This window comes from Vulpes lagopus, chromosome 10 (genome assembly GCF_018345385.1).
Source record: "Vulpes lagopus strain Blue_001 chromosome 10, ASM1834538v1, whole genome shotgun sequence".
Classification (NCBI taxonomy): Eukaryota; Metazoa; Chordata; class Mammalia; order Carnivora; family Canidae; genus Vulpes; species Vulpes lagopus.
This window is the reverse complement of record NC_054833.1, coordinates 60481729-60503160: the sequence shown is the minus strand read 5'-3', so window position 1 is coordinate 60503160 and position 21432 is coordinate 60481729. Positions and strand designations below refer to the sequence as shown.

Here is a 21432-nt window from a genome sequence, read left to right as displayed (position 1 = left end):
CACCTCGATCTCCAGTGGGATTATTTCTAAGCCTTTCTCTATCCATACTATAGCGTTCTCTCATTCTTATGCATACTCTTAAAAGCTTGAACATTAAATGATGGTGTGATTAAGTAAACTCTAACATCTTCCCTGGGCATGTGGTGCAAGATTTCAAGTCTTCTGGGGAATATCTGCTAAGTGGGAAAGCATCTAAGCTGAGAACCATCTGTTCTATTATCAGACATGCGATAGGCAGGTGCAGAACCTAGCACAAGCTCTCAAATTCAAAGGTTAGTGGAAACAGCCCTTGTAACTTTCTGCAGGTCCTGGAAATAGCAGCTCTTATTTTGTGAGACTACCCTCTGATCATAGATTTTTTTCTTTTAAATATTGAAGTCTTTCTGGATTTTTAATCAGAATTGTTAGGAACTCTGCAAATATAAATAATCCACATTTTCTAGGTCTTGCTCATGACTTACAATGCTGGCTGAAGCTAAACTCTAAGATCTGGTTATTAGAGGGGTGGCTGGGGGGCTCAGTTGGTGAAGTGTCTGCCTTCAGCTTAGGTCATGATCTCCAGGTCCTGGGATCGAGCCCCACAGCAGGCTCTCTTCTCAGTGGGGAGTCTGCTTCTCCTTCTCCCTCTACCCTTCCCTACCCTGCTTGTGGGCGCTCTCTCTCTCAAATCAATAAATAAAATCATTTTTAAAATAACCTACTTATTGACTAGGACGAAAATTACATATGTATGCATGTTTATATCCAGTGTTATAGATCAAAAAGCACATTTCTTTTATATATGGTAACAGGGCTGTCAAAATTCTGGCACCAGTATGGGTACAAATCAGAACCACAGGCCCAGTGCTTGAAAAATATAAAAAACGTGTGGTCTGATTCCCTAACTGGGGACACCGAGGAAGTTTTGCTCTACATATGAACCAGAGATGAGGGCTCAGAGAAGTCAATGCACCTTGCAAATTTTGGTGTGGCCCTGGGTACAACACAGCCTTCTTCTTTTTTCCACAGACTTTTTTTTTTTAAGATTTTATTTATTTATTCATGAGAGACACACAGAGAGAGGCAGAGATACAGGCAGAGGGAGAAGCAGAGAGAGCCCAATGAGGGACTCGATCCCAGAACCCCCGGGGGGTCACGACCTGAGCCAAAAGCATATGCTTAACCACTAAGCAATCCAGGTGCCCCTTTTTCCCACAGACTCTTGACATAGGTCTGTGCTGCCAGTGGAGGGAAGAAATCACCAGAAAAGAGCAGGGCAGGACAGATGCTGGCGGTCTCTACTTACCAGACTGAATTTGTCCTTCACAGGCCCAGTGTCTGCCAGCAGTTTGGTCCTTGGGTTCATTTTCAGAATATCTCCAGTTGTGGTGCCAAGGAAGAAAAAGCTATCATCGTCAGCTATCTGGGGATCAGAGACAAAAAGGGTGCTAAAGATCTGTGTTTTCTCAGTGATGCCCAATAGCTCCGATCAGGGATGGGACAAACTCTCTCTGAGGCCCCATTGGACATCTGACCTACAAAGGTGCCCATGGCTACTTCAGTCTCTATGGACTCTAAGATGGGTAAGAACAGCTCTGAGGGGGGCAGAATCAAAGCCAACCTCAGAACCAGGAGAAAGGTTAGACTCCAGCTAGCCTGCGCATTTCACTGGAAGACTCTGTGTCTGGTGTTAGATACGCATGTGTAGATATCCTGCCAGTTCCAGTTCTGGAGACACCACCTCAGAGTGCCTAGGATGAAGATTTACTCCTCCAAGGAGAACATGTGTTTGCTTTATCTCCTATTTTCCAAAGTCTATCTGCATATGACAATGATGTGTTAAATAAGAGAAATAAGTCAGTGGAGAATGGAGTTGTCCATATTCATGTAGGAGTCCACAGTAAAAACATATAATTCCTCTTTCCCAAAGTTGTGTCTAGGCAGCTCCTACCTTCTGAAAGGAGCTCCAGAAACAACACCCTCCCTCACCTGTATCCCTCAATCAGCATCCCTTATGTCCAGACCTCCCCTCCCTACCCCGCAGCCCAAGGTATGTGTACCTATGTATGTGCACACATGTATGCACACACACATGCATGTACACACACACACATATACCCCTTGGCCAATACTGTTAACAGGAATTTGTACCAATGTTTACTGCCATTAATACTTAAAAGTAATACTTACTGTAATACTCATGACTATTCTTTTCATCTGACCTGTTTGGCACTCAGTTGGCCAGATTTTTCTATTTGGGAGATCCAGTTCCCAGACTCGAATGGTCCCACTATAGAAGAGAGACACAATCAAATGGAAATCTATTTACTAATCTCTTTATCTTGTCTCTGTTTTCTGCATTCCCCTGGAGGGAAGAGAACTGGATATTTCTGAGGGTTTCTTAGGCCTACTGTTCTACTTAAAATCTTCCACTCAATCCTTACAACCACCCTCCGAGGTAGGTTTTATGATCCCCTCTCTCCTCCAAATGAGAAAACACAGCAGAGCAAGGATTCACACCCAGTTACCCACTGTAGTCAGAGCAGACATAAACACAAATAAACAAAGGGCAAACCAGAGTTCACTAAGTATGTTTCCTTCAAGGTTTGCAGTTGTGAGAAGATCTCTTCAAGGAAAAGTGCTTCATTATGGAGAGCTGTCCTCATGAAAAATGAGACTAAGTAAACAGTGGGCCAAAGAAAATCAGCCCCTGACACAAAGGCTTGGCATATACTTGGCATTCAATCACTGTATGTTGAGTTAATCTGAATTAATAATTGTATAAACATATCGTGGTCAATGTCATAGCTGAAGCTAATAGTCGAAGGCAAAAAAAGATTAACCTAAAAATAGATGGATCGGGGGGGGGGGCACCTGGGTGGCTTAGTGGTTGAGTGTCTACCTTCAACTCAGGGCGTAATCCCAGGGTCCTGGGATTGAGTCCTGCATCGGGCTCCCCACAGGGAGCCTGCCTCTCTCTGTGTGTCTCTCATAAATAAATAAATAGAATGTTTAAAAAGAAAATAGATTGATGGAGGTGCCTGGCTGGCTCAGTCAGAAGAGCATGTGACTCTTGATATCAGGGGTTGTGAGTTCAAGCCCCACATTGGGCAAAGATATTACTTAAATAAATCAATTTAAAACAAAATCAAAATTTAAAAAAAGAAAAAGAAAAACAGATCAGTCAAGTTCAGTTTTCCTCTTTTTTTTTTGGCTTCCAGAGTTATGCACATAATAAGTGCTCAATAACTATTTTGTACACATTCTCATTTGAATAAAAATATACTTCTCATTTGAATTCTTATTTTGAGTACTTTCAAAATTAAAAAAAAAATCAGCTTCTCCATGGCCCTCCTGGTAGATGTCACTTGGATGCCAAATTGGAATTTGCAGGATCTCTCATGAGGGACAATATAATGGAATATATGGAACTAGGGCCAACATGGAGGGTACTGTGGGTGCCGTACCAGAAATCTTACTTACGAGTACTTACTTACTCTTAGTTATCACTGTTGCATGAAATTAAAGCAGATCTAGAATACAGACTGTCCTTAAAAAAATAAAAAATAAAAAATAAAAAAAAAGTTTGGGCAAGGAGGGCTTCAATTCAAGGTGTAAATCCTGGAGAAACACTGTCCTTGGATGTCAGAGTGGGCTGATGCCTGCAGCTGAGGCCGCTGCTGAGGAGCAGCTGGACCCTGATGATACAAAGGCTTAGTGAAGCCACTTTGCAAACCCCAAGAAGTGACAGTACTGCATGGTCGTCAGTGGCCTCAGAAGACAGGGAAGGATGAGGCCAGATGCTCCAGGCTCAGGATGCTCTCCTAATAAGATTCACTCCATAGGGGGTTGTTGGCTCATTCAACCAGCTAGGTTCATGGCCCCTACGTAAATCCATCCTCGTAATTAGCCCCAGAAAAAACGCATGCTGCATATCACAGGGAGGGAACAGGACACAATGCAGATGTAGAGCAATTCTTTGCTCTGGCTGGAAAAGCAGCCAGTGGTGTGTGCCTTTCACAGATGGGAGACCACAGATGGGATGAACAAGAGGGTTCCACCCAACATGTACTCCAACCCCACATTCATAGCTTTCGGACCTTTACACTGGCACACCACATCATGAAAGAGGATGCTTTTGTGCAGGTATAACCTTCATCTCCCAATCCAGAAAGGGCCCTGATTGGTGAATCTGTAAATTAATTTCTTCTGTTAGATGCTGGCTCTCAGCTTGGTCTCCATTAGCTGGGTAAAAGCTAGAAATTATCTCATATGGCCAATAGTCAGACATCTGAAACTTCCTGGCACAGTTCATTTGCAAACTATCATTTCAGGACACCTAAATCAAGACAGGTGCTAAGCAACATCAACCAGTGAGTGGATCTTTGCAATCGTGCACATTCCTCTGTGAGCATGCACTGTAGATAGTGCATGATCAGCAACAAACAGACCAGACCCCAAAATGAATTTAGCAGAGAAGCAGTGGCTCCTCAGTAGGAAGCACAGAATTTTCAAATAACCATATTTAAAGACTTTCAGTTACAAGGCTTTTTAAGGACTGCAAAATCATGCAAATTATGATGTAAGGTAATTTTGGAGGACGAATACTGTGTTCCCCCAAATTGGAATGGCCATGCTTTCTGCCCAAGCAAATAGAGTGATGTACGAGTTCTGAAAACCCTGACTGCATGCAGATGCATACTTTCCAGCAGTAATGAACATCTCATCCCGGCACCTCGAGAAGATTATTGTGGTGGCATTCCCCACGTTGAGACTGGCTGCAGGACTGCCACAGATGGCTTCTCTCTTGGCTATGCTCCACACGACCACACTGCCAAAACGAGAAGGACCAAAAGAGTCAGGGGAAGATGGGCTCTTGAAATAAGAAACAGTGTTTTTAGTGGTTCTAGAAAGAGAGAAAGAGAGAGAGAGAGAGAGAGAGAGAGAAGGAACAAAATAATTACACTGACCCCCAGATATCTCCTGTGCCGCACTGGTTATTAGAGGACAAGCAGGTGACACTTAAAAAGGTTTTGTGTTTTTTTTTGTTTTTTGTTTTGTTTTTGTTTTTGTTTTTTTTTATTCATGATAGTCACAGAGAGAGAGAGAGAGAGAGAGAGGCAGAGGGAGAAGCAGGTTCCATGCACCGGGAGCCCGACGTGGGACTCGATCCCGGGTCTCCAGGATCGCGCCCTGGGCCAAAGGCAGGCGCCAAACCACTGTGCCACCCAGGGATCCCCTTAAAAAGGTTTTGAAGGAAAATGATAATGAGGCTAGAAACCAGTGACACCCCCCCCCATCAATGAAGTCTGATGCTAAAATAAAGACATTTTCAGATAAGCAAGGCATAAACATTTACCGCCCATTTATCACATGTAAAAAATTTTCCTTGGAGAAGTATTCCAGGAAAAAAAACAAAACAGTGCAATGAAAAGGATGAGCTCAGGCAGTGCTCCCAAACATGAACATACACCAGGGTCTTCTCGAGCTTCTGAGTCAGAAGGTGGGGCCTGAGATTTTGCTTTTCTAAAAAGTCCCCGGTGATGTTGATGCGGCTGGTCTGGGGAGCACACATGGAGAAGCGCTGCTTTGGGTTCCTTTTCCTTCTTTCTGGGTGCAACTTAGTCCTAAATTGAGCATGTTCAGATAATAATACTAAAAATGCTGGGGGTGGGGGGTACCCCAAGTGGCTCAGTAGTTTAGCGCCTGCCTTTGGCCCAGAGACCTGGGATCGAGTCCCACATCAGGCTCCCTGCATGAAGCCTGCTTCTCCCTCTGCCTGTGTCTCTGCCTCTCTTTCTCTCTGTGTCTCTTATGAATAAATAAATACAAAATCTTTATAAAAAAATAAAATAAAATAAAAATGCTGGGGATCATCTAAATATTAAAGAAAAGGAATGCAGATGGTACAAATTTGTTAATGTAAAAACATGCCTCGCTATGCTTCCCAAATTTCCTATATGTAGAATGTATTATCACCAGGGTTCTAAAATCCAAGTAGAATCAAGATTGGTAGGAATGGGGAGGTAGGCAGTTGTGTTAAGAGCCAGAATTTTTTTTTTCTTAATAGGAAATTGATAGATACCATCTGAAGTGGAAAACTTGAGAGGCATATCATGCCTTCCCCCGCCCCAAAAAAGACTCTTAAAACCAAGTATGTCATGCCCAAGAGAAATGAAAACATACATCCAATCCAAATATTGTACATGAATGTTCATAACAGCATTATTAATAATAGCCTAAAACGGGGAAAGACACAAAGCCCCATCAACTGATGGATAAAGAAAATGTGGTGGAGCCATACAATGGAATATTATTTGACACTAAAAAGAATGAAGTACTGATACTTGCCAAAGTATGGATTAACCTTGAAAACATTATGCTTAATAAAAAATATAGGATACTAGGGTGCCTGGGTGGCTCAGTCGGTGAAGCATCTGCCTTCAGCTCAGGTCATGATCCCAGGGTCCTAGGATGAAGGCCTGTGTCGGGCTCCCTGCTCAGGGGTAAATCTGCTTCTCCCTCTCATTGTGTCCCTCCCCCTGCTTGTGCTCTCTTTCTCTCTCACTCACTCACTCTCTCTCTCAAATGAATAAATAAAATATTTAAAAATTCAGTTACAAAAGGCTATATACTGTATTATTCCGTTTATGGAATGCTACACTGAGAACAGGCAAATTTATAGAAACAGAAAGTAGATTAGTGGTTGCCTGGGGCTGAGAGGGTAGTGGTGGAGTGGGGAGTGACTGCTAATGGATGAAGGGTTTCTTTTCAGAGTGTATAAAATGCTCTGCAATTGTTTGTGGTGGTAATTACACAACATGACATGTAAAAAATGTCTTTGGGGAAGTATTTCAGCAAAGAAAGAAAGAAAGAACTGAAGAACGAAAGAAAGAAAAAAATCCACTCAACTAACCGCTATAGCAAAAAGTATATACCCATATATTTTAAGTGGGTGAATTTTATGGTATGTGAAATATATCTCAATGAAGGTGTAAAAAAAAAAATCCCAGTGCTCCTGGGGAGAGCTCTTCATAGTGGAGGGGATATGAATTCTGAATTCTTGTGCATAGCAGGATAACACATTTTCTTTATAAACCACAGATGTCTGGGGATCTCTGGGTGGCTCAGCGGTTTAGCGCCTGCCTTCAGCTCAGGGCGTGGTCCTGGGGTCCCGGGATCAAGTCCCACATCAAGCTCCCTGCATGGAGCCCGCTTCTTCCTCTGCCTGTGTCTCTGCCTCTCTCTCTCTTTCATGAATGAATGAATAAGATCTTTAAAAAATAAAAAATAAATAAACCACGGATGTGGTATAGCTTCCATTTTTCAAAAGCAAGTTTAAAATTTAAAAACAAATAAAAGGCACTGACATCAATAGCAAGTTGGCCAAATTTCAGCATATCTGTGCAATGGTATACAATGCAGTCATTGCAAAGAATGAGATCTATGTCTATACAGACACACAGAGAAAATGGCATTGGTATAAAGTAAATAAAAAATCAGGTTGTTCTCAGTAGGTGCAGAGAAAACATTTGACAAAGTATGACATCCATTCATGATAAAAATTCTCAACAAAGCAGGTCTAGAGGGAACATATCTCAATATAATAAAGGGCATATATGAAAAACCTACAGCTCACATATCATACTTAATGGTGAAAAACTGAAAGCTTTTCCTCTAGAAGGAACAGGACAAGGATGTCTTCTCTTACCACTATTATTCAACATAGTACTAAGTGAAATCCTAGCCACAGCAATCAGACCATAAAAAGAAATAAAAGGCAACAAAATTGGTAAGGAAGAAGTAAACTGTCACTATTTGCAGATGATATGATATTATATATAGAAAACCCTAAAGATTCCACCAAAGGACTGCTAGAATGGCTGAATGAATTCAGTAAGATAGCAGAATACAAAATTAATATACCAAAAATACATTTCTATGCACTAATAAGGAGGTAACAGAAAGAGAATTTAAGAAAACTTTCCCATTTCAATTACAAAAAGAATAAAATACCTAGGAATAAATTCAACCAAGGAGGTGAAAGACCTATACTCTGAAAACCATAAAATATTGATGAAAGAAATTGAAGAGACACAAATGGAAAGACATTCCATCCTCATGGATTGGAAGAATAGATATTGTTAAAATATCCATACTAGATATTTTAAATCCACACTTTTATGGTCAATTAATCTATGACAAAGGAGACCTGAATGTGAGACCAGAATCCATAAAAATCCTGGAAGAAAACACAGGCAATAGTTTCTTTGACATTTGGCAGTAGAAACATTTTTCTAGATACATCTCCACCAACAGGGAACAAAAAGCAGAATTAAACTAGTGGGACGGTATCAAAACAAAAAGCTTTTGCACAGTGAAGAAAACCATCAACAAAACAGAAAGGCAACCTATAGAATGGGAGAAGACATTTGCAAATGACATATCCGGTAAAGAGTTAATGTCCAAAATATATAAAACATTTAATATAACTCAACACCAAAAAAAAAAAAAAGAAAAAAGAAAAATCCAATTAAAAATGGGCAGAGAATCTGAATAGACATTTTCCCAGAAAAGATACAGATGGCCAACAAACACATGAAAAGATGCCCAATATCACTCAACACCAGGGAAATATAAATCAAAACCATAATGAGATACTATCTCACACCTGTCAGAATGGCTAAAATCAACAACACAAGAAACAACAGGTGTTGGCAAGGATGTGGAGAAAAGGGAGCCCTTTTGCACTCTTGGTGGGAATGCAAACTGGTGCAGCCACTCTGGAGAACAGTATGGAGGGTCCTCAAAAAGTTAAAAATAGGAATTTTATATGATCCAGGAATGGAATTCCTGGTTTTTTCCCCAAAGAAAATGAAAACACTAATTCAAAAAGATACATGCACCCCTGTGTTTACCATAGTATTTACAATAGCCAAGATATAGAAGCAGCCTAAGTACCTAATAGTATATAGAATTGTTGAATCGTTATATTGTGCACCTGAAACTAATATAGCCTTGTTTATTATATTTGAAAAAATATTTTTAACAAATAAAATTTAAAATGAAAATGTAGGAAGCACCTGGATGGCCCAGTCAGTAAAGCATCAGCCTTCGGCTCAGGTCATGATCCCAGCGTCTTGGGATAGAGCCCCAAACCAAGATGGGCTCCCTGGTCAACAGGGAATCTGCTTCTCTCCCTCTGCCTGTCTCTGCCTCTCTGTCTGTGTCTCTCAGGAATAAATAAATAAATAATTTTTTTAAATGCCACCCTTGGGGTCACATTGCCAGGGTTACTCTCCCAGCTCTGCTACTTACCAGTTGGTGGCATTCATTCCTCACCTGTCACATGGCACCAGTAGCTTCCACCTGGAGTTAAGGAGATAAGGCTTGACTAAGGTGTTCCATACACACCTGTCACACAGTAAGTGGCCTCCTACCTGGCCCTAAATTTGCTGTTGTCATTGATGATGATGGTATCATCCTTCTTTTACAGCGAAGGTTCTCAAATTCAGTGTACTTTACAATCACCAGGAAGACTTTGAGACTGCCTAAAGCCCAGGCCAATCAGCCTCTGAAAGTGGGCCCAGGTATCAGTGATTTCCTAAAGCTCCCTGGTGGGTTTTGATGCACAGTGAGGGTTGAGAACTGCTGCCCTACCATATTTTCCCCATGCACTTTTCACATGACACACAGCTGAATATGGACAGGCTGACAGAGAACGTCCGGGGGTAGAGGGTGCACGACATATCTGGAAATACACGTGGTGGAAAATAAATAAACCTGCTGAGTTCATTACCTGCCGTCGTCTGGGCCTCCTAGTGATACCAAGTACAAGTCATTTGGTGAAAAGGCCAGTGCTTCAATTTTGCCCTTGTGAAGGGACAGCCGGGCAATCAGCTCTCTTTTCTTATAATCCCACAAGATGATGTCAGCCTGGGGGCAAGAATACACTGTCAGATCACAGACTGGCTTCAGAAGAGTCTGGAGCAGGGGAAGGAGAGCTACTCTGTCTTGGTGAAAAATAATCACTAATTGCACTTTTCTAGAAATTAGATCATTTCTTTCAAATGTAGTGGAAACAAATGGGAAAGGGTTTTGTTTTGTTTTAATATTTAATTTATTTATTTGAGAGAGAGACAGAGACAGAACATGAAGGGGGGGCGCAGAGGCAGAGGGAGAAGCAGGCTCCCCACTGAGCAGGGAGCCCCGTGCAGGATTGCCATCCCAGGACCCTGAGGATGCTTATCTGAGCCGAAGGCAGATGCTTCACCCTTTGAGCCACCCAGACACCCCTAGAAAGAGTTTTGTTTTATTTATTTATTTATTTATTTATTTATTTATTTATTTATTTATTTATTTATTTGAAAGAGTTTTAAACTAAGCAGGGACTTTTGGTTTCTGAGCATAATCAGTGCACCAGCTACAAGGTCTAGAGTAAACACCAAAATACTCAGCTTAGGGAAGGAAAATGAACTCAAGAAGGAGGCAAAGAGGAAGAAGAGGGAGGGGAGGAGGAACATACGCCAGCATAGAGTTGATCTGGATTGGGGTGGATTTCCCAGGAGGGCACCTCTCTGTCCACTTATGGGGAGCTATTCTCAGCTCATTCACCTTGAAGCCCATGAAAGTGACCTGTCCTGAGGCTATGTAGGCCCCGCTCCTGGAGATGGTCACACAGGAGACATTGTTGCCATGGCCATGCAGGAAGTTCTGTTCCTGGGTGTTTATCGCCTGAATCAGGATCGTGCAGCCCAGAGGGTAAATCAGATGCTCCTGGTCAGGGTGGCATTTCAGACCCGTGGGCACATGTCCTGAGAGAAAGGTTAACAAGAGAAACGGTTTAAAAATAAATAAATAGGGGCAGCCCGGGGGGCTCAGCGATTTAAGTGCCTGCCTTCTGCCCAGGGCATGATCCTGGGGACCGGGGATCGAGTCCCACATCGGGCTCCCTGCATGGAGCCTGCTTCTCCCTCTCCCTCTGCCTGTGTCTGTGCCTCTCTCTCTCTATCATGAATGAATGAATGAATGAATGAATGAATAAATGGTAATAATTAGGAGCAGTGTGCCTGGCTGGCCCAGTCGATAGAGCATGCAACTCTTGATCTCTGCATTGTGAATTAAAGCCCCATTTTAGGCATGGAGCCTACTTAAAAAAAAAGGAGGGGGGAACGCCTGAGTGGCTCAGTGGTTGAGCCTCGGTTCAGGGCCTGATCCTGGAATCTGGGATCAGAGTTCCCCATCAGGTTCCCTGCAGGGAGCCTGCTTCTCCCTCTGCCTGTGTCTCTACCTCTCTCTCACTCTGTCTCTCATGAATAAATAAATAAATCTTTAAAAAAAATAAACAACAGGGATCCCTGGGTGGCGCAGCGGTTTGGCGCCTGCCTTTGGCCCAGGGCGCGATCCTGGAGACCCGGGATCGAATCCCACGTCGGGCTCCCGGTGCATGGAGCCTGCTTCTCCCTCTGCCTGTGTCTCTGCCTCTCTCTCTATCTCTCTGTGACTATCATAAATAAATAAAAATTAAAAAAAAATAAATAAACAACAGTAATTGGTACAAAAATGGCCAATGTTTTTTAAAATTGCATACAAAAGGAGGATCCCTGGGTGGCTCAGCAGTTTGGCGCCTACCTTTGGTCCAGGGCATGGTCCTGGGATCTGGGATCGAGTCCCACATCAGGCTCCCAGTATGGAGCCTGCCTCTCTCTCTCCCTCTGTGTCTATCATGAATAAATAAATAAAATCTTAAAAAAATAAAAACAAATAAAGTTGCATATAAAAGAAAGCAGTTTTGAAATAAACCTTATTTCAAATAAAATAAGTGTATTTTGTGTGTGTGTGTGTGTGTGTGTGTGTGTGTGTGAGGGGGGTAATATATTTAATTTTATTCCACTGACAAGGTCAGCCTAACATATTACTTCTCAGACTCTAATGTGTATAAAATTGCTTGGGAAATCTGGTTAAAATGCAGTTTGGGATTTGAGGTCTGGAGAGGGGCTGAGATTCTGCATTTCTGACAAGTTCTCAAGAGATATTGATGCTGGTTTGGCAATCTTATTGGTATCAGGGCTCAAGGGCCAATTTTGGGATCCTGAGAAGCAGGATTTCCTGGGTGCAGGGGAAATATGAGAGCAGCCTGTCTCCGTGAGTGTGGAGGCATAGGAAGATCATGAATTCACTGCCTAGGGCAGAAGTTTGGTGAAGATGATTTGGTTCTAAGTCACCACCAGGTGCTCTAAAGAAGCCACGCCCTCTCGGTGTGAGACCTGCCTCCCCCCACCTCCCCGCATCTGCAAGAACCATCTTAAGAATTACAAACCTTTGTTACACGTTTTAATATGAAATATAAGTCCTCCCTGATCAATCAACTTTGGTCAGGATATTTTGGGTTGTGCTTGATATTATTTTACAATATAAACTGTAAAGTCTGCTTGATTGGCTAAAAATCACTTTAGCGGGATGGTATTCAATGTGTAGATTAAGGAAAAATAATTTTTTTAATGATATATTCGATCTCCTTTCTAAAAACAGGAGATGCATTTCCAAGCTCCTTCCAGGGCTTCCAGTGGCATTTTCAATATTCTTCATAAAGATCTCACACATTTTTTTAGTACGTTTATTCCTGGGTATTTTAAAAGCATTCTATGGCTATTGCCTACTCCATCAAAAGAGTCATACATATTTATTAATATCATATTCTGGTCTTAGAATGAATTCGTCTTTTACATTTAACTCCCTCTAGAATTTATTTTGGTACGTAATGTGGTTCCAGTAGCTAAATAGATTTTTTGTTTTGCTCAAATTGCCAAATGTATTTATTGAATAAATGATTTCTTTTGCTTTAATTGAGATCATTCTTTTTCCATGCAGTAGGTTTTCAAAAGATTAAGGTTTGTGTCTTTGGGAGTGATCTATTCATATATGTATATTCACATATATATTTTTTCAGTTGCAGTTACCTTATAAGCAATCATATGGCTATCCATATGGAAAAAAGTAAAATTAGATCCTACTTCACACCATCCACAAAACAATATATTTCATGTAGATCAAAGCCCAAAATGTGACAAACAAGACTTAATGAGTACACAAGTTGTAGGAAATGACTTCTTTTTAAACACATACCACAAGAAGAGCAAATCCTAACAGAAAAGGCCAATATAGTCAACCAGTTAGGTTAAAAATTTTAAGTTTCTAATGACATTTGACAAAATAAAAAGAAAAACCAAAACCAGGAGAAGATATTTGCAATGTGCATGACGACAAGTATCATATCCAGAATAAACAAAGAGCTACTGCAAAGAAATAAGAAAAACACAAACAGTTTCAACAGAAAAGTGAGCCAAGGATTGGAACAGACAATTTATGAGAGAGGGAAGTCAAAAGCCAGTAAACATATGAAGAGACAGGCAAATTTGCGAGTAATTGGGGAAATACAAATTATATCCCAGATGAGATACCATTTCGTCTCCATCATAATGGCTAAAATTAAAAAGGTTGATAATAGCAAGCATCAGTGGTGATGTGAAACAAAAGGGAACACTCATACTTTAGCATTGTGGGAAGGTATATTGGTCGAATCGCTTTGGAAAACACCACATCCGTATGCAGCGTGTCTGAATATGCACACACCCTGGGACCTAGCTGTTCCACTCTTTGGTATAGAACCTAGAGAAATACATGCAAGGGTGCCCGTGGCCACTACAAAAGTGTTCACTGTGGTATTGTTTGGATTAGCAAAAAGTAGCAAATAAACTAAAAGACCACCAATGGTGAATAGGTAACTAATGTTGGCCTATTTACACAGAGAATAGTGGAATTAAAATAAATTAATCAATGTGAGTAGATTGCACAAATGCTAGGTGAAAAAAAAGCAGGCTGCAGAATGTGACCAGGATGATATTATTACTATAAAATATAGAAATAGGTAAGTTAGTATTCTAAATTGTTTATATATAGCATATTTAATATTTTACCCGTACAGTAAAATTTAAAAACATAGCTGGAAAGAGTACACGTTAACTTCAGGATAGTGGTTGTCTCTAGAGAGGGAGACAGGATGGGATAGCGTGACAGGAGAGAGGACTTACAATGTGTATTTTTTTCTTAAAAAAAAAATAACTCAAATAAGAAAAAGCATCTGGGCAGCCCCGGTGGCTTAGGGGTTTAGCACCGCCTCAGCTGGGGGTGTGATCCTGAACACTGGGGGGATCCAGTCCCACACTGGGCTCCCTGCATGGGGCCTGCTTCTCCCTCTGCTTGTGTCTCTCCCTGTCTCTCTCTCTCTCTCTCTCTCTCTCTGTGTGTGTATCTCATTAATAAATAAATTTTTAAAAAAGAAAAAAAAAAGCATCAAAATTCGCTAATTCTGCATGTAATACTTGGTATTTATTGTGGCATTCTAAATTTCTGTTGAAATATTTTACAGTAAATTTAAAAAGCCCTGTGACACCCCCTGCCCAGAATTAACTACTGTTAATATGCAGATGTGTATTTCTTCAGATTTATTTTCTTTGCATTTAGTCATTAGGGTTCCTGGCTGCAAACAAGAAAGGTCACTTCTGGTGGACTTAACAGGAAAAATAATTTCGCGGAAGGAATACAAATAGCTTGCAGAATTGGCAGGAAGTATGGAAAATTGCACTTGAAAAAGATGCAGTGGTTGAGCATCTAAAGAGCATGATCCTGGGGTCCCCACATTGGGCTCCCTGCAGGGAGTCTGTTTCTCCCTCTGCCTGTGTCTCTGCCTCTCTCTCTGTATCTCTGCCTCTCTCTCTGTATCTCTCATGAATAAATAAATAAAATCTTAAAAAAAAAAGAGAGAGAGAGAGAGAGAGAGAGAGAGACAGGAGCAGTAGGTGAGACCAAGTGACAAGAACTAAGGAATTCTCATTCCCACCCACCTCCACACCCAATGCAACAACATCAGACTCCCACAGCGCTCTACTGTTTTGCAGACTCCTGGAAGAGGGGAAGCTCTGGGAACATCCCACTGGCTGAGCCTATGATGTCCTATGTCTCTGAATTGGCTCCCAAGGAGTTAGGAGAAGAAAGATTTGCTCCTTTTTAAGACCTCAGCAAAGGCAGCTGAACAAACCCCCCACCCCCTGCTGTCCCTCCTGAGTAGCCAAATTCACACATGTCTCCTATAGTGAATACATACAAACTCACCCCCCACTGCTCCCTACCTCTCTCTCTCACTCTCTCTCTGTCTCTAACATACACACACATACACACACACACACACACACTTTATTTACTAACTATAATGGACTCATACCATACATAATATTGGGCAAGTTGCATTTTACACTTAATATATCTTCGACATCTTTCCTTCCTAGATCTATCTCATTTTTCTTAAGGGTTATGTAGTATTTTGTTGTACAAAAGGACTATACTTTTAAAAATAATTTATGTGTATTTGTATGAAAGGATGCAAATTGTCACAAAACCAACAAGGTAAAAATAATCCGATCAGTTTGGGCCATCTTAAGAGGCCAAGATAATTAGTCATGGCAATGGAAAGCACTGGAATATAATGGACCATATATTTACTCTTAGAGCTGGACAACACAGCATGAGCTCAGTTGTAGAGCTCTGTGTTTGAAGCTCTGCACTGGTCACTGGTGTGACCCCCTGCACTGGGCACAGGTCCCTTACTCCCTTTACCAGTGACCTTGTCACCAGCTGTAAAGATAGTCCACTCCTCAGGTCAGGTGTACTAAGTACATTCTCTATCTCTCTCTCTTTCTTTCCTTCTTTTTCTTTCTTTCTAAAGATTATTTAACACAGAGAGTGTTCCCTTAGGCAGTAAACATATTTATTTGACAGAGAGAGAGAGAGAGAGCCCTGAGAGGGCAAGCAGGGGAAAGGCAGGTAGAGGGAGAGGCAGAAAATGGGGGTCTGATCCCAAGACCCCAGGATCATGATCTGAGCCAAAGGCAGATGCTTAACCGACTGAGCCACCCAAGCACCCCCGAAATGCCTACTTTCTATCAGAAACTATAAAACTAAAACGAAGAGTCAAGATACAAGTCCCAGAATACACCTAAAACTCTAGTCTTTGATTGTTCTGCAACTGCATCACTACAATTTAAAAACTTTCAGATAACACAATGCACTTAAAAAGAAGTTTGCTTTTTCTAAAATGCAACGCATTGCTTGTTTCCATCCTTCACACACAAAATCAAAGAGCACTTTCCGAACCCTTAATGTTCAAACTAACAGGAGGTCATAAATAAGATGTGAGCAGAACCAGCAGTCCTCCCGCTTCCCACCCCCCCACCCCCACCCCCGCCTTGACCTGAGCCTCTCTCCCCTCCAGCTCCCCCTGGCGTCCTCTTGATCTTTTATCGGGGTCTGAAACCTTCCATTAGGAGTTCTTCTGGGGTCGGGGGACTAGACCATCCCCTAAGGCGGGTGCTCACACCCACGTCCAGCTCCCAGCCCTTTCTCATTGGCACATCAGCTGGGATTCTACGAGGTTCTGGGTCCAGGGGTCGATTTGGACTTGGCAGTCTCGCAGTTCACGGGGGGGGGGGGTGTCTTTGGGGGCTGCGTGGGGACTTAAGGCCGAGGCAGAGCCAACCTAGAATGAAAAGGATGACGGCCACCCTACTCATCCCTCCTCCCCGGGGGTAGGGGGGGAGACACTTGTCCCTTCTAGGTGCTGCGAAGCCATCCCAGTCCTTGAGGCTTAGAACGAGGAGGTGACTCCTCGACTCCCCGGGACCTTAGGGCAGGAGAGAGCGTGGCTCTGGCTCAGTGTCCCGCGCTGCCTTCCAGGTGGCCCCCGGTGTCCCTGTTTGCACTATTCGTCCCCGGGGCTTGCAAACCTCCCAGCCCGGACACGCTCAAGGCCTCACCGTTGAAGCCGATCACGGCCTCGAGCTCCAGCTCGGCCACCTCGGCTTTGGGCGAACTTTGCTCCTCCATCCCCTGGAGCCTGGGCTCTCGACTCCCTCCTCTCGCCAGCGGCGGCGCAGCGTCTCCTGGTCGTTATGGTAACGGACGTGCGCATGCGCACCAGGTCCCCGGCCGCACGCACTGGCGGCGGCGGCACCGGGAGCTCCCGGTGCAAGAGCAGCCGCGCTCCTTCCCATCCCTCTTTCGCTGGAGGTGTAGGGGCATTGAGTGTGCTCGTTCCCTCCACGGAAAAACGTCTGTGACTTCTTCCCCGAACTATATAACCAAGCACCGAGTGTCATTTAAGGAAGGTCGCTCTAAAATAATATATAATTGCCACTTCTTTGGGTCTCTTACTTGAAGCAAGATTGCAAATAATTTTTAAGCTTTGTGGCGGTACACCTTTACATGGAAAAGTAACTCTGAGTGCGTTCTGGCAGATTTCTACAGTTGTGCAGCTATGCCCACCGTCTTGTTTTTGCTTTGGGCAGGATGGCATTTCAGATGCTCGCCGGAAAATGCTGAAGATTTCTGTCCAACGCTTTTATTTAAATCGCGCCGGGTCGCTCGCGTCTCGCAGTGGGGGAACATAAGAGATTAGATTGCTCCATCCTGGTGTTCCCCGAGGGGACGTGGGGGCCGCCCCCCTTTCTGGACCGTCCCTGCGAGGCCCTGGTGCACACTTCCCGCCCCCCCTCCACGCCCCCCCACCTCGCAGGCCAGCTCCGGGTTGCGGTCGCGCCCGGGCCGAGCAGCGGGGTGTGAGCCGCGCCGGCCGCCGTAGTCCGCCGCCGCGAGCAGGAAGTGTCCGACGGCGGCGGCGGCGGCGGCGGCGGCGGCGGGCGGAGACTGCACGATGGCCCCGGACCCCTGGTGAGCCCCGGGTGAGGGCGGCCGCGCCGGGGGTTCCGGGGATGCGGTGGGGGCTTCAGGACGAGGGAGCGGCAGCGAGGCCCCTTCCCGAGCCCGGGGCGGGGGGGTCGGGGGGAGGACCCTGCCGCGCGCCCCGCAGCCTCGGCGCCCGCAGGGGCGGCCCCGCAGGCGGGCCGGGTGGTCTCGGGGCAGCGGGGGAGGGCCAGTGCGCAGGCCCGGAAGGTGCCCGGAGCCCTGCATTGGCTCGCGTCGGACCGCGGGCACTTCGGGCATTTCGCGCCCGCCCCGGCTGCCGCGCCGGCGGCTGCGGGCTCCCCCGGACTCCCCGGGCAAGTCCAGTCGGAGTGACCTTTCTGTGCGATGCGGCTGCAGCTGGTGACCTCGCCGCCTCCTCTCGCTTCACCCGCGGAGAAACCCGGGTTCACAGCCCACCGCCACCTGCGCCAGTTAGTAACCAGTTGGCACTGGGACCTAGATCTCTCGGGCCCTTCCGAAAACTTGGAGGAATCGCGGAGGGGAATTGCGCATGTGTTTGTCTGGCTTGTGATGGGCCCTTACCTGAGTCCGTATCCAGAAGGCTGTACTGCAGCAACTTTGCAGTAGAACCGGAGCTGAGGAGGGTCGTTCCTCCAACACCCTGAGTCCCAAGGACTGGATGATGACAGACACGAGCTCTCATCCCAAGGAACAGATTGCTACAGAATTACGGACTGAAGCTGTTTTTGTTTTTAAGATTTTATTTATTTATTCACGAGAGAGGCAGAGACACAGGCAGAGGGAGGGCCTGATGCGGGACTCGTTTCCGGGACCCCGGGATCACGACCTGAGTCAAAGGCAGACGCTCAACCACTGAGCCACCCAGGAGCCCGGAGGATTTTTGCTTTTATGAAAAAAATGGGGAAAGCAAAAATAGCATTCGGTGTCTGTTTTGCAGCAAGCTGTCATAGAGACCTTGCACCTCCCAACCCTCCCCTCAAGCTCCTTCCCTGAGAACTACATTCAGCATCTCAGCGTCAAGCTGTCATAGCTTTGAATTGTGTCAGTGAGCATCCAGGCTTTCACTTAGTTTATTTTGTGTCTCCATTAGCAAGACGTGCCCTAAGGCATCAGAAAAGCCCCAAGGGAGGTTATTTTGGGGGGGTTTAGGAAAGCTCAAAAGATATTCCGTATAAAATAATGGTAATTGTTGGTCCCTTTGCTTTACATGGTTTCGGCTTATGAAAGGTTTTGTAGAAAGACTACTTTTGGATAGTGAGGGAAACCTGCATGCTTTACAAAGCAGGGAACATTTCAACCATGTCATTAAGTATTTACTGAAAACATTTCTTTTTATGGCGCACAATAGCACATTCTACGAATAACCATAATTTATTTCCTTTTCTGTAATGTTAGAGTATGTTTTGTTTAACTGTTGCAAAGACTGCCCCCTTTGTTCCATTTCTTATTTCCTCCTCTTGCTTGCTGCAGACGGAACTATTGAATTGAAGGGTATGAACATTTTTAAGGCCCTTGATACCTATTGCTAAGTTGTCTTCCACCTCCTGGAAGCTAACCCCCTCACTTTACACTTAAGGTAGGAAATAAAGCTCAGAGATGGTTATCCATTTAGATTGGTGGAAGTGATCATTGGACCCCCAAGCCCCTTCCCCAGTTTATGGAGAAAACACATAATGTGCCCTTTTACTCTCATGTAGTTTGACCTGGTGGCTTTCTCATTTGACTGTTGACCGTGAGAAGTGCGGGAACTCTGCTGTGTTAGTATCCACTACCTTGCACAGTGAGTTGCTAATCAGGAAGGTAGAAGGGACTATGGAACAGGGCTTTGAAAAAACTATAAACACAGACTTGACTACGTACAGCTTTGCCTTTGGGCCATTGAAAAATTGTAGGTCAGTGATGCTCTACTCCTGAGTGGCGTTCTAATGTTCACTTATGGGATACAGCAGTGACTGCTTTAATGGCATCAGAGCAAGTGATAAGCGCTGTCTCTGAACTAGTTATTTGCTAAAGTTTTTTTTCAAGTTTTTAAAAATTTATTCATGAGAGACACAGAGAGAGGCAGAGACACAGGCAGAGGGAGAAGCAGGCTCCCTGAAGGGAGCTGGATGCGGGACTCAATCCTGGGACCCCGGGATCACACCCTGAGCCGAAGGCAGATGCTAAACCACTGAGCCATCCCCAGGTGCCCCTGAGATTTTTTTTTTTTAAGTAAATCTCATACATAGATGAATTTGTGCATTCAGTGTTTTTATGGTAGAACAGGGGCTCAGTTCACAGTCTGGGAACTTCCTCCATGTCCCCCTTGGTGGGTCCTCAGTCTCTGCTATGGTGTCACCATCATCTAGGTCACTTAGGCCTGAGAACTCCAGTCATCAGCTTTTTCTTCACTTCTCTTTTCGGGTTGTTAAACCTTTGGGTTTTCCCCAAATGCCTCTGGCATCTCTTTGATACCACCTTTTTCTGCTCTGGGCCCATCCTTTCAGCTCTGTGCCTTGCAGACAGTAGATACTGGTGACCAGTTATGGAATCAGAGAGCTGGAGAAGTCTCCTGGTCTCCTGCTACTCCTCTCTCATTCCCAGCCTTTTGTGTAAACAAGTTCAGGTGGATTTTCCTAAACTAATACTTTAGGCACTTGTGTACTTGAACCCGTGATGAGGCTGGCCATTACCATCACGCCTGTTTTCAAGGCCAGGTTCTCAAACTTCTATACAGATTGGAAAATCCCCCGGGGAGTCTTTCTCAATTGCTCCTGTCCTGATCAGACCCCATTCTAGTTTAAGCAGAATGCCTGGGGCTGAGTGCCAGGACTTGGTTGCATTGTTTTTGTTGTTTGAAGATTCCTCGGTGATTCCAGTGGGTAGCAAATTTCTAGAACCTCCGCTTCTCCAGGGCTAACGTGAGAATGTGAGGATTGGGAACAGAACGTCTGGGATTTTGACCTGCATTTCACAGGACCTCTTCAAGGGCTCACTCCCCTACATCTCTAAAGCCCTCTTGTCAAAAGTCTCACCCGTTGATCCTGGTGTTCGAGTCTCTGCAGAAACTAGCTTCCCTGCATCTGTAACCCTGTGATACTGTATCCTCCTACCTAGGGCCACTCAGCCCAATGCGCCAGGCCCGTTTCCTTCCTTTCACCTTTGCTTGTTTCTTGTGTCTTTGGCCCAGTCTAGAATGTGCCTCTCCCTCCTGCCTCTCAATCTTGCAGTTCAGCCCAGGATATAATCTCTTGGCCTAGTCCTGTCAAATCCGAGTGCCTCGGCTGCCAGTGATTTCTCTCACTTCCACACTCCAGAAGGACTTACCAGTTATGTTCCACATTTGGTAGGAGCTATAGCATACATTATTAGTGATTTCCACAAGTATGGTCTAGGAGCACAGAGCCAGACCTAAGTTCCTCTTTTCGGAGAGGACAGTATGGAGGGGAAAAAGGGGAATGTGGCAAAGCTGGGGCTAGGACCCAGTTTCCTTACCAACTTCCTTCCTGTTATCTTTTTTTTTTCTTTTTGGGGGGAGAGGCAGAGAGAGAGGGAGGGAGACAATCTCAAGCAGACTGCATACTCAGCACAGAGCCCGATGCTGGGTTTGATCTCCTGACCCTGAGATATGACCTGAGCCCAAATCAAGAGTCAGATGCTCAATTGACTGAGCCACTCAGGTGCCCCTTCCCTCCA

The 21432-nt window shown here is 44.4% G+C and overlaps 2 protein-coding genes across 6 annotated transcripts in view; one reads left to right on the top strand and one right to left on the bottom strand.

The window, feature by feature from the left end:
- CFAP52 (cilia and flagella associated protein 52) overlaps positions 1–16945 on the bottom strand; it is a 40898-nt gene extending 23953 nt beyond the window's left edge. For both annotated transcript variants that reach the window (XM_041772778.1, XM_041772779.1), the window contains exons 1-6: positions 16848–16945; positions 10594–10793; positions 9779–9915; positions 4682–4810; positions 2170–2269; positions 1286–1402 (exon numbers count right to left, since the gene is read on the bottom strand). In XM_041772778.1, the coding sequence (XP_041628712.1) occupies positions 1286–1402; positions 2170–2269; positions 4682–4810; positions 9779–9915; positions 10594–10793; positions 16848–16917 (753 nt within the window). In that variant the 5' untranslated portion in view covers positions 16918–16945. The remainder of the gene's footprint in view (positions 1–1285; positions 1403–2169; positions 2270–4681; positions 4811–9778; positions 9916–10593; positions 10794–16847) is intronic.
- A 679-nt stretch (positions 16946–17624) lies between these two features.
- Positions 17625–21432, top strand: part of STX8 (syntaxin 8) — a 253651-nt gene continuing 249843 nt past the window's right edge. For all 4 annotated transcript variants that reach the window (XM_041770064.1, XM_041770063.1, XM_041770061.1 and 1 more), the window contains exon 1: positions 17625–17760. In XM_041770064.1, the coding sequence (XP_041625998.1) occupies positions 17744–17760 (17 nt within the window). In that variant the 5' untranslated portion in view covers positions 17625–17743. The remainder of the gene's footprint in view (positions 17761–21432) is intronic.